The sequence below is a fragment of the Paralichthys olivaceus genome, chromosome 19, assembly GCF_024713975.1.
Source record: "Paralichthys olivaceus isolate ysfri-2021 chromosome 19, ASM2471397v2, whole genome shotgun sequence".
In the NCBI taxonomy this organism is placed as follows: Eukaryota; Metazoa; Chordata; class Actinopteri; order Pleuronectiformes; family Paralichthyidae; genus Paralichthys; species Paralichthys olivaceus.
The window spans coordinates 15852422-15864561 of NC_091111.1; the positions used below are offsets into that span (position 1 = coordinate 15852422).

Here is a 12140-nt window from a genome sequence, read left to right on the forward strand (position 1 = left end):
ACAAAGAAAAAACAGTTGTTGCCCAAACATTTGTTTGCTTTTATTGTAAAATGCAGAATGATGTCACAAGATAGATAAAAGTAATGGTCATTATTTTGTTTAAGGTAAAAGCACTATTCTTAATCATTTCCATTATAAAGAGATAACTGTGCATCAAAAAAGTTCCCTCTTTTCATTACCTGAAGATATAAAACATGTGTTTTGTAATGCTCATATTTTTCGTGTACCTTCCACATTTTCTTTCTTTGTTTCCCAATGGTTGATTTATTGTTTGGCTCAGTCAGAGTCGCTCAGTCAAAAACCATGACATCTTTCAGAAAACGTTTCTCTCATTGACCTTTTAGTTGAAACAGTCTGTTGGACCTCCATCCTTCAGAACATGTCTATTGCTGCAAAGCAACGTCAACTTCAACCACTAGAGTTCAGCAAAAACACGTTCTGCTGGCACTACTTTTACTATTATTATTCATCCCAGATTACAAAGAACATCTTCTCACAAACCCCTTTGATTTTATATGATACACAATCATCTCTGACATTTATACGTGAACAGAATCTTTTTTTTTTTTTAATCAGTGTGCCTGTCAGTTTGGATCATTCAATACCAGAGGGGACTCTTACATATTGTTCAGCATCAAGAAAATGACTAGTTATTTATCAATTATTAGGTTTTTGTTCCTAATTGTACATTTCTGGATCCAAACATTCGCCAAAAAGATGAATAAACGTATAATAAAACACATACTGTGTTTATTTGATTCTGGATGAAGTGTTTGTCCTCTTTTATATTTTTTAATATAACACTAGAGGAGGCTCTGCTGTCAGTCAAACTTGACCCGGCTAAACAAACTTTTTTCCTTGGTCGGTGACGTCGTTCCGCAACAAAGCTTCTGATTGGACGAGCTGACCGGAAAGCCCTGCTACTTCCGTGCGGGAGTGCATCAGTCGCATCGCTGCAGGCTGTGAGCGCAACATGAGAGGATTTCTTAATGTTTCCTAGCGAGGATTAAAACATCGTGCCGGCACTTTGCAGGAAACATGGCGAGCTTCTTCAGGAGGAGCATCGCAGCGAAGGTGACGACACACTCAACGTGTAGAAAACCAAATGAGACCGCGTGCTAATGCTAACATGCCCGTGACCCTGGAACGAATCAAAACAAGAAAGTGTTGAACCTCTCTCTCTCTCTCTCTCTCTCTCTCTGTCTCTCTCTCTCTCTCTCTCTCTCTCTCTCTCTCTCTCTCTCTGTGTGTGTGTGTGTGTGTGTGTGTGTGTGTGTGTGTGTGTGTGTGTGTGTGTGTGTGTAGCTCAGCAGGACCCTGCAGCAGCACGAGGACGTGTTCTCTCCAGCTCTCTCAGCTGTTCCTGTCTTTAAGAAACAGTTAAGTGTCTTTCTCTCTGTTTTATTCCTCAGTTCTGTATCAGAGAGAGAAACACATCCTGGGGTTTGTTTTTATGATTCAAAGATAGTCAAGGAAATATTCATGCATATAATAGATCTTAATTGCAAAATTTAGATTATATTTAGTAATTAGATTTATTTATTGTTCAACATCTTTTATTACAGATATATTATCTTCTCTTTTTGTTTTGGGGAAAAAAACAAAACCCCAATTTGGAGAATGTTGATTACATATGCTATGGGTTTTAATAGCATCTTAGTTATTAAATTTAGAAATATTAGTCAACATCTGTAAGGAAATGAACAAACAAAATCTGTATTACATAGATTAAATAGATAGTTAGATAAAATAGTACATATCCTCTTATGTTTGTTGTTGGAAAAACAAAACACCATAATGAAAAATGCAGTGTTTTATTTTTCCTCTCACCAGTTTATTAAAGCTTGTTGGTCTTGTTCTCCTCAGGCAGACTGCTGACTTTAAACTGTCCATCAACACTTTACGAGCCAATGGAATACTGCCGTCCAGCGGAGACGTTCTGCTGCAGGCGGAAAACTTGGCCACACAGGTAAAATAGATCTCACAGGACTTATGAGATTATGTTTCGTGTCGTGTTCACACAAGGTTTCACATTCTTGGCTCTTTAAGGGTAACGTATTAATTATTGTTTTTAAGTTGTGGTTCGTGTTGCATTTCTCAGCTGAAGCCCGACAGCCTGGTGGAAAACATCTCTGCTGATCGAGGAATGATCAACTTTACAGTCAATCGCAAGCTTTTAGTGGAGGTGTGTGAGCCAACATTCCCACAGTGCTGGAAAATAGTTTTTACTGTCTCTGTTGTTTCTCTAATCTTTCTGCTTTATTTGTTTTAGAAAATGTTGGAGCCTTTGGAAAATCAGGACGACACGAAATTTGGGTCGAATAGTGAACTTTTTAATAATCTCAAGAGAGGAACAACAATAGTGGAATACAGGTATGTTTGTCTTTGTGTATTTTCTATTTGTTTTTAACATCTTCACCTTTATATGTCTTGACCTGTTATATATAGACATTTTCACAGACAGAGGATGTGTTTGTTTGTTGCAGCTCTCCTAATATTGCCAAAAAATTCCATGCTGGACACTTGCGGTCGACAATTATTGGTGAGTTCAGTTTTTCTGTAACTAAAGCCAAAGTAGTTGATATTGATTCATATGTATGTGAACTAGAGTTTGATTGATAAATCAGCCAGGTCAATACTTTGGCCAATATTAGGTCACTGCAGAAACATCAGTAATAGCTCATGTGTCAGCCGACCAATGACAAGAAACTGATTTTCAGAAACCCCAAAGAAACTGAAACAGTGTCGCAATTCTATTGTTTGACCATCAGGGGGCAGCAAACACTTATTATTCAACTGTTAAAAGTCTGCTACTTGCATATTTATTGGTCATAAATTTGAAAAACAAATAAATGAAATCTTAAATTAAAGAATATAACTACAAATAATCTTGTGTTCTACTGTGAACTTATATTTTAAACTGATGACTTTAAATAAATAATAAAGAAATGAACTCCCTCTCCAGGTAACTTCATCGCTAACTTAAAGCAGACCCTCGGAAACAACGTAATTCGAATGAACTACCTTGGAGACTGGGGTATGCAGTTTGGTGAGTAACTACTGTGCAAACTAGAATCTCAATCAACACAAAAAAAACATTGAACCGGCATAATAACGTCGTCCCTCTTGGATTTCAGGTTTGCTCGGAGCTGGATTTGCTCAGTTTGGATCTCAGGAGAAATTAAAACAGAATCCATTGCAGCATTTGTTTGAGGTGAGTTTGTACGTGTGCAAGATCTCAATGCTGTGGACTGAAGTACGGTGCATGCTTCATAAGTGAAGTGTCTTTTGTCAGGTGTACGTTCAAGTGAACAAGGAAGCAGAGCAGAGTGAGGACATGAGGCAGAACGCCAGAGACTTCTTTAGACAGCTGGAGCAGCGCGAGAGCCAGGCCGTGTCGTTATGGCAACAGTTCAGAGACATCACAGTGAGCGAGTATCAACACATTTACAAGGTACAACCAGCCGCACAGCATTGTGAATAGTTAAATCTCTAAAATACACACTTGGTGGGAGAAATGAAACAAAACACAATTCAAACAACAATCTGATCTTTGCAGCGTTTAGGCGTTCACTTTGATATTTACTCCGGGGAGTCCGAGCACCAAGGTCAGGCACAGGAAGTGATGCAGCAGCTGCGGAGTCGAGGCCTGTTGAAAACCTCAGAGTATGTGACAGTATGTGATGGTTTCTGATCAGTAAATGGTTTAAGAGTCAGCATTTTGTCTTTTCAGTTGAGGTTGTTCTGTGATACATTAAACTTAAATGCACCCAGCACCTATGGGAGTTGTATCATCATACTGTATTATTCTTTTTATTATTATTATTATTATTATTACAGGAAGGGAACTGGTGTAGTGGATCTTTCCCCCGATGGAGACATGAGCAGCGTCTGTACAGTGCTGCGCAGCGACGGCACAACTCTCTACATCACCAGGTCCGTGCGATTCGAGTTGACAGAATAGTTTTTCACAGACCGTGCAACGTTAACCTCTTTGGTATTTTCTCCATTCCAGAGATCTGGCTGCAGCCATTGACCGAAAACAAAAGTACCACTTTGATGAGATGATTTATGTGGTGAGGACACTGACTCATTTACATCTTCACTTTTTCACCACTGCCCTTAACTTTAAAGCAACTTCATGCAGCTGTAAGTGATGAGTAGTTCATACAATTAAGGAATTAGTTTCACAAAATGTGTTCATTGTATTTCAGCCATGAAATGATGATGTCAGTCTCCCACCCTGGTTAAACCTCTTTAGATTCTTGTCTGTGTTTATGTGTGAAAGTTAAAAACATATCATCGAAGTTAAGATTTGTTCAACTCCTTCTCCTCTTGAATTTCTATTATTGTTACTGGAGTTTCTTGCTTGTTTGCTTTTACACTTAAATCGCTGCGTCTGTTTTTCTTTTTCTCTTGTCAGACGGATAAAAGTCAAGCGACTCACTTCCAACAGTTGTTCCAGATTCTGCTCGCCATGGGTCGTCCTTGGGCGGAGAGGTAGCAGGAGAAACACCACACATCACACAGACGGGTTTAACGGAAACTGATTTAAAGTGTAGTTTTGTAAAATATATATTTTATAATATTGAAATACTGGGAAGACATTTCTCACTGACAGAACTATGTGCACTGTCTTTATAACTGCTAGAGCAGAAATTAAGAATGGAATGAAAACGGAATTCCTTTGGATTTAGTAATAATTTAATCCGTACTCCACCCACCACAGACCGATGGTCTAATTAGAAGCACTTGTCTTTTTTCTGCTCTAGAAGAACACAGCCTGGATTTATTATATTTACTTAAGTTCAGTTTGGATCAGCTTGTGCTCAACTTGACTATTTTATATTCATTTTATAGAAGGTTTGATACTCTACTACACTACATTACTAAAATCCTCTAGTTTTTTACTTAACTACTTTGACAACTGTAGATACTTTGAAGATTAAAACAAAATTCACAATGTATAAAATAAACTTATGACACACACTGCTGAGTACTTTGATCTGCAGCAAATTATAATAATAATAAAACTACTGATAATACATTTTATTTTGAAAAGCAGTACCTTTGTTTTAGATAACAGGATCTTTTACTTCTAATGATTGATGATGAATGTTTCAGTGTTTCATTGGTATGTGTGTGTGTGTCTCGAGTAATGTGTTCACTTGCCTGCAGCTGTCAGCACGTTTCCTTCGGCCTGGTGCGGGGGATGAAGACCAGGACCGGTGAGGTGGTGTTTCTGGAGGACGTGCTGAACGAAGCTCGGACCAGGATGTTAAACAACATGAGCCAAACAAAAAGTAAAGTCTGTCGAATATATTTAACATTTATTTTTTTAGCAACAAAGGTTTAAAACATGATACACGAGTGACAAAAATCAGTTTGCATGTGTCCCAGTAAAAGTGATCAAGGTGTGTTGAGGTGTTTCATTATTTAAAGGGGCTACAGGAAGCATTTCAACATTTTTAAACCTTTATTCACCAATTTAATCAATTTTATTCATCTTGCTGTCAGACAGCGTGACAGTTAATACAATCGTCAAAGTTATATTTAAGGTTAATATTAATACATTTTACCCTGAAAATTTGACAATTTTGAAAATGACACATTAAAAAAAGATGAATTTAAATCGACTCTGTTTGGAAAGGTGATGTTGAAACGACGGAGTGAATTATATAAAACCAGGCCTCCATTCCAGTCTTTTTAAAATGGCTCTGATGAAGGATCTACTGTGGGAATAATTGTTTAGTTGTGAATAATGTAATGAAGTAAATCAAGTTTAACAATTCTCGTTGTTTCCACAGCAACGAAGGAACTGGACGACCCCGAGGACACAGCAGAGAAAGTGGGAATCAGTGCTCTGATAGTTCAGGTAAATTAAAGTTTTAAACTTCACATCAACTACCTGATTTCTCCATTTCTCAGTTTGTCTTTATAATCTGATTTATTTTTCATGTCTGTGTCTCAGGACTTTAAAGGTCCCCTGTACTCAGACTACAAGTTCGACTGGGACAGGATGCTGCAGGCACAGGGAGACACGGGCGTCTTCCTCCAGTACACACACGCTCGACTCTGCAGGTCTGTTAGCCACTGTTGAATTTATGATTATATAAATTCAATTATTTGCATTTTAAAAAGCACAGCTCTTACAGGAATTCCAAGACTTGTGAGATGGTTTATGAGCATTTTTAATGGTTTGACTGCAGTTTAACACGGACGAACGCAGAAGTAGATGCTGCGACGTTTGATCCGTCTCTTCTCCTGGAGCAGTCGGGCGTCACCATCCTGCAGCACCTCCTTCGGTAAGCAGACCACACCACTTATCAAATATTGTCATCCCATAATTCCTCTGCATCTTCTTAAATATGAGTCAATAAAAGAGTCGTTATCTTGTATAAATATTTGACCTTCATCCAACACGGCGTTCGTATGTTCGCAGTTATGACGAGGTGTTGTATCAGTCCGCCCAGGATCTCCAACCTAAACATCTCGTCAACTTTTTGTTGAAGCTGTGGTAAGGAACAGGATGTCGGACTGTGGCTGAGTGTTTAGCTGTAGAAGAATCATGGAGGGGTAATGCTATCACATAGGAAATAAATGTTCTCCTGAAGATTGTTTCTTTAATTTATAAAGAAAAAATTTTTTCCCCAAGAAAATTGTCTCTGAATTCTGAGATATTTTTAAAATTCTATAGGATATGTTTCTCTCAAGTTCTTGCAAAGTGTTTGTAGAGGTGTTAATTCAACTGTGTACTCGGGTGTATTCACGTTTTTCCTTTTCACTCTCCTCCAGCCACCTGATCGCCTCGGCCCACAGAGAGCTGCTGGTGAAAGGAAGCCCTCAGGAGGTTGCACAGGTATTTAATGGGTTCAGCCTTCTCTGCAGAGACAATGTGATTGAAATCATGATTACAACAGTATTCTGCCTAATTGTGTGTGTTTATAGTGGGATCTTTGCTGAAGTCAAATATTTTTATGTTTTTTAAATGAAGGGTTTTCTCATTTGTTCGATGTCAACAGGCGCGGTTACGACTGTTCAGCAGAGCCTGCTCGGTCCTGGCCAACGGGATGAGGATCCTCGGAATCACACCGGTGGATAAAATGTGAAATTCAAAGCATGTGAATCTTTAACCGATGTTATTTCACTGCTGCAAGTGCCAAGAGGCTGTAGATAACTTGTACTGTAAATAAGAGCCTTACATATTAAAAATAAAATAGTATTTTTTATTGAATTCAGGTCTTTTTCCTATTTTCATCCAATCTAAAGAAACCAAGTTAGATTTTTGATACTGACTAAAAAAACCAGAAGCAACATCTGTTGTTTGTAACACATTTGCTTTAAAATTTAATAAAAGCTTTAAAACAAAGCAGAATTCAACACAGGTCTGATACCAAAGACGGGACAGTAAAGATATCAAACATCACACATGCAAGTTCTCATCATCCTTCTGTCAATGTTTGTTCTCCTGTAGTTTGGGCACATTGAGAATCAGCACTGTGTGGTACGAACATAAGAGACGCTGAGCGGTTTAAAACCGACTAATTAAAAAAAAGAACTCTGTGAGAAAGATCTGTGATATTTAAACGCCCCTGACAAATACACGGAGGCATTAAAGTATGTACTGTTGAATCATACCACTCCAGCGTTGCTGAAGATGAAAACAAGACTTCACTGATTGCTTCCCATTATTTACAAACTTTAAAACAGCTTAACATGAAGCCAGTTTTTTTTTTCTTTCAACTAAAATGAATTTGATTTAAAAAAAACTAACTAATTTCTGGTGAGCTGGATTGAAACATTGAAGTGGAACGAAAGCTGTCGTGATGAACTGAACACGGAGCGAGTCCAAGCGAGTGTTCATTAGCAAAACAGCTGGATTAGCTACCTGATCCCTCCGGGGCGGGAGCTTTTTTTTTACTTCCACAGAAATGTGACCGTCCTCTGGTCCTCCGGCAGCTGAGGGCGTCTCTGCTGCTGGTCAGTGACTCACACAGTGATCAGTTTCTGTTTGGACTCTGTGTCCTTCTGGCTCAGCTTGGACGTGTTTTGCTTTGGAAGTCCATACAGGTAGATGGAAACGCACACGAGTAAGGCACCAGAGGCAAATGTGATTGCTGCACAAGAGGGAGAGAAAAAGAATAGAATTCCTGATTTCTTTCTTAACCCGTGTCACATCGTATCACCAAATTTAGTTGAAATCGGTTTTGTAGTTTTTGCGTCATCTTGCTAAAAAACAAATAAAGCAACAAGGGCTGAATCATAACTTCTAGGTGAAAATCTCACATCATCTTTACTTTGGACTTTTCTCTGCATAAACAAAACTTTTAAACAGTTCTTGTTGAGTCATGAGTTAACTTAAATTAACACCAGTCATGAAAAAAGTCACTGTGTTAGTCAGGATGGTTTAAATAAAAAATGAAATAATGCACAAACACATCCTCATCTCAGAAAAAGTTCTTCTCAGCCATCACGACGTCAACAGTGTGGTTAACTTACTTATCTTCAGGCCGAACAAGAGGACGGATGCCACCGTGGAGAGGACGATGGCGGCCGCAGCGGAGAAGCCTTTCATGATGTTGTCCGTGTACTTCACCACCACTGACGTGTACAGACCTCCCACACTGGCCAGGACTGACAGCACAGACAGAACAATGTCAGCCGAACAATAGTGGGGAAAAAACACGTGTAAATAAATAGAAAACGTTCTCTGGTTTGATCGTACTTACACACTACAAAGTACACCCAGGGTGTGTAACCGAAAAAGAAGCCTTTTTCCAGAACCCTTTCACCATCGGTCATGAAAACACCCAATAGTGTGACCACAATGCCCGACAAGTACATCTGTATGTTCCTCACCCACAGGGACGTGTCGGAGCTCTTCAGCACCTTCTCAAAGTACACACCTTAATCAGAGTGGGAACACAAGCCTGTTAGAACCAAGAACATTCAAATCTGAAACAAGATGGCAGATATATCATCTTCACCTCCTGTGCAAATAAAAACACTTCACATCCAGCCACTTGTCATAACATAAGTTTTACATTTGTTTGGTCAAAGCTCTGGGTCAGTGTTGTTTGAGTTACTGAGAGGATTTGTGTTGTGTGTTAGCTCAATCAATATAAAGGGACAGTCACTGTTACCTGCAAATCCAGAGCAGATGACGGCAATGGCGATGGCCACGAAGCCAATAAAAGGATTTTGCTCTATCTGCGTGGGAAACAAAGACATGAGCCACCTGGTAATAAAAAGCACGATGCATGGCGGTGATAGTCAAATGACCTAGATGATGATGAGTCACCCGTACCTGGACTTTAGTGGCTTCAGCAGGCCTCCACTGTACGAGTGTGACGCCCCCGCAGAGCATGAAAACAGAGAACCACTGCAGCCGGCTGAGAGAGCGGTTCAGCATGAGGACCGTACACAAGGCCGTGCACGGGATCTTCAGCTGATAGGTCACCTACACAGAAAAACAGCTGAGGTCAAACAACTGGATGTTTTCCCTATTTATAAAAAGAGAAGGAGGGCCGAGTGTTTCCTCTAGACACCGCTGAGCTGTTGACTTTTCATCGTCAATGTTCCTGTCATGTATCTACACTAAAATCTACAAAGCGCTGCAAGTTTGAAATGTAATGAAAAGCTTCATTAAGGAGTAAAAATGTCACAACAGATCCAAGTGCTGCTTAAGTGATTCTCTGCTTTTCAAGTTGAAATATCGTAGGTCTCAGACTTTAGTTGGACAATGTAAGACATTTTTTACCACATGATCAGAAAAAAAACAGGATTCCTACCTGATAAACTGCTGCATCGAGGTTACTCAAGGCCAGAAAGGCCATGTTGTTCTGAACTCCGTACACCACCGAGGGCACGCTGAGCTTCAGCAGCTCCTTCGGGCTGAAGAACACGTGTTCCATGATGGAGTTCTTCAGTCTGCTGAGGCTTCCTGTTTCTCTGGGAGAGGACGACATGAAAACAGACCAATAAAGGAGGAGAAGAGGAAATGTTGACAAACCTAAATTGGAATTAATTCCACACATGGAAGGTGGTGGATCACTGTTCCTGAATTCCCCTCTAAAAAACCCTGACATCTGTTTAAGTACATGGGACAACATGAGCGACAGTGTTTTGCAGAAACGACAAAAACGCAAAGAAAACACTTGATATTTTCAAAAGTAAAGCTTCAAACTTGATGGATGATGAATTGTTTTAAAGCTGTTATTTGATTGTTGACAATGTTTTCTAAATTATACTTTTACATATTCCCTCTCTCTCCATTTGTTTCTCAGTTGGCAGCACGATTTTAAAACTTGATGGAAGGGTGTGATATGAGGAGTCAGGGGAGAACTCATCAGTTTCTGGTGCAGATACAGATCAGGGAATGGGTCCAGAAATGTTCTGGTCTGTTGCGAGATGAGGCGTTTTTCAACATTTTACATAATTTCCTCAGAGAATAATTCATGATGAAAAAAAATAAATCAGGCATCTTTAGGGGACTGATAATTACGAGTGTGTGAAACTTGGTCAAACAGACATCTGGTTAATGCTTTCTGAATACTATTCTAGTTTTAATCATAATAATTATCAGGTGATGATGTAAATCTAAAAGTTAGACACACTTTTTATCCTGAGGGCCATTTCAGTTCATTTTCCTCCAGCTGTTTATATATCAACTGATTCGTTTGCTTTAAATTAAATTGTGAGATCTGTATTCATTCTTTTACCTTTGCTCTGGACTTTGCTTTTGACAAACGTTGGTGTTTGGTTGAGTTTTCTCGGGATGTTTTGTTTATCTTCTGGAGTTGAATATATTGTGACTTCATCAGTGGGTGCCAGAGTTTAAATAAAGGTGTGGACATGTATTACTCCCCAATGTCAGTATCGATCAGGCTCTACTTCATAACCTAGATGATTAATCGATTAACCATGAGAACATCTGGCAGAAGTCGCTCCATAGTTTCCTCCAACACATTCTCTACCTCCAGGTAAACCCTGGTTGTTTCCCCACGATCAGGGTCGAGGTGGCGGACTTACTTGGCCAACATGCCCAGACTCAGGACGAGTTTAATGACCTCGGTGATGCACACTGCGGTGGTGGAGAAGTACAGGTCCCCGGACGGGATGGTCCTCGTGTACCGCAGGGCCACCGTGTACGTGGCCGCCACCAGGGTCATCACCGTCAGGCAGTAGAGCTTGAACACCACGCTCACGTTTTCTGGAGGAACACGGGGAAGAGTCGGTGAAAGCAGCTAAGGGGGTCATCCTCCATGTTCGAGGCTGAAGCGACACCAGGCTCCGTCTTTAACCGACTAACCACGGCCACACACCGGCTCCACGTCACACGGACATGTCACACGTGGAGGAGCCATTTTAATTCACTTTAAACTCTCAATGTTTCTGCCGCCGTGTTGTTCTTTCTCTAAGCTAGCTCTGATGCTAACGTGTAGCCGCAGCTAGAACTCACCGACGGCCATTGTGTCTGTTCAGTGTCCGTCCTGGAGGCAGCGGGGGTCGGTTGTCCGGCTCGTTACATGGCGTTAAAACCTCCGCATGTCCGCCGTGCTGGTCCGAGGTGAGTCCGCCGCCGAGGACGGGAGGAGACCGGGGGAGACGGGAGGAGAGGACCGGAGGAGCTGGACCACGACCACAGCGGCTGAGGAGCTTCCTGCCTACATCACCCAGAATGCAACACGAGGCGACTGAATCGAAAGGCGGAGGGGCTGGTTTCCAGTGACGTCACCGCTCCTCTCCCACCCCCTCTTCAGTGACGTAGTACTTGATGCAGCTCTAAATAATGACCACAGGGGGGCAGCAGAGTTCTCCACAAGAGAAATATGCGGCATAATCGGGGGGCTGGTGGAGGACTGCAACTGCAAGGCAAAGAAGATTTATTTATTTATTTATTATCAAAATCAATTAAGAAGAAGAAGAAGATGAAGATATACTTTCATTGTCACGTTTAACACTTTTAATTACAATTAAAGTGTAAGATTTAAGTGAAAGGAAACTATTGTCAGAAAGTTCATGTAGAATCATCCTCGTGATGATTTCACCAGTTCGTTTCATCTAAATTGTATGAATTTGTAGTTTTCTTTACCCCAGAAAAGACCCTTTATATTTAAATACTTTATATTTAAATACTT

At 40.3% G+C, this 12140-nt stretch overlaps 2 protein-coding genes across 5 annotated transcripts; one reads left to right on the forward strand and one right to left on the reverse strand.

Annotated features, from left to right (window-relative positions):
* Positions 1-905: 905 nt before the first annotated feature.
* On the forward strand, positions 906-7234 carry rars2 (arginyl-tRNA synthetase 2, mitochondrial). 4 transcript variants are annotated; one of them, XM_069514721.1, is made up of 20 exons: positions 906-1074; positions 1306-1379; positions 1867-1969; positions 2102-2185; positions 2273-2373; positions 2487-2542; positions 2966-3049; positions 3138-3214; positions 3296-3454; positions 3560-3666; positions 3841-3936; positions 4016-4076; positions 4424-4500; positions 5179-5303; positions 5808-5875; positions 5972-6081; positions 6210-6305; positions 6443-6517; positions 6796-6859; positions 7023-7234. In XM_069514721.1, the coding sequence occupies exons 1-20, from the start codon at positions 1039-1041 to the stop codon at positions 7107-7109; spliced, it is 1740 nt and encodes a 579-aa protein (XP_069370822.1). In that variant the 5' UTR covers positions 906-1038; the 3' UTR covers positions 7110-7234. The 4 variants fall into 4 exon arrangements, with proteins under 4 accessions (XP_069370822.1, XP_069370823.1, XP_069370826.1 ...); XM_069514722.1 differs by having other exon boundaries at positions 934-1074; positions 1311-1379; XM_069514725.1 differs by having other exon boundaries at positions 934-1074; positions 1311-1379; positions 1871-1969.
* An 86-nt stretch (positions 7235-7320) lies between these two features.
* On the reverse strand, positions 7321-11749 carry slc35a1 (solute carrier family 35 member A1). The gene is made up of 8 exons (XM_020097698.2): positions 11462-11749; positions 11032-11212; positions 9792-9951; positions 9308-9460; positions 9144-9210; positions 8730-8906; positions 8500-8634; positions 7321-8117 (listed from the first exon to the last, which is right to left on the reverse strand). The coding sequence occupies exons 1-8, from the start codon at positions 11469-11471 to the stop codon at positions 7990-7992; spliced, it is 1011 nt and encodes a 336-aa protein (XP_019953257.1). The 5' UTR covers positions 11472-11749; the 3' UTR covers positions 7321-7989.
* Positions 11750-12140: the final 391 nt, after the last annotated feature.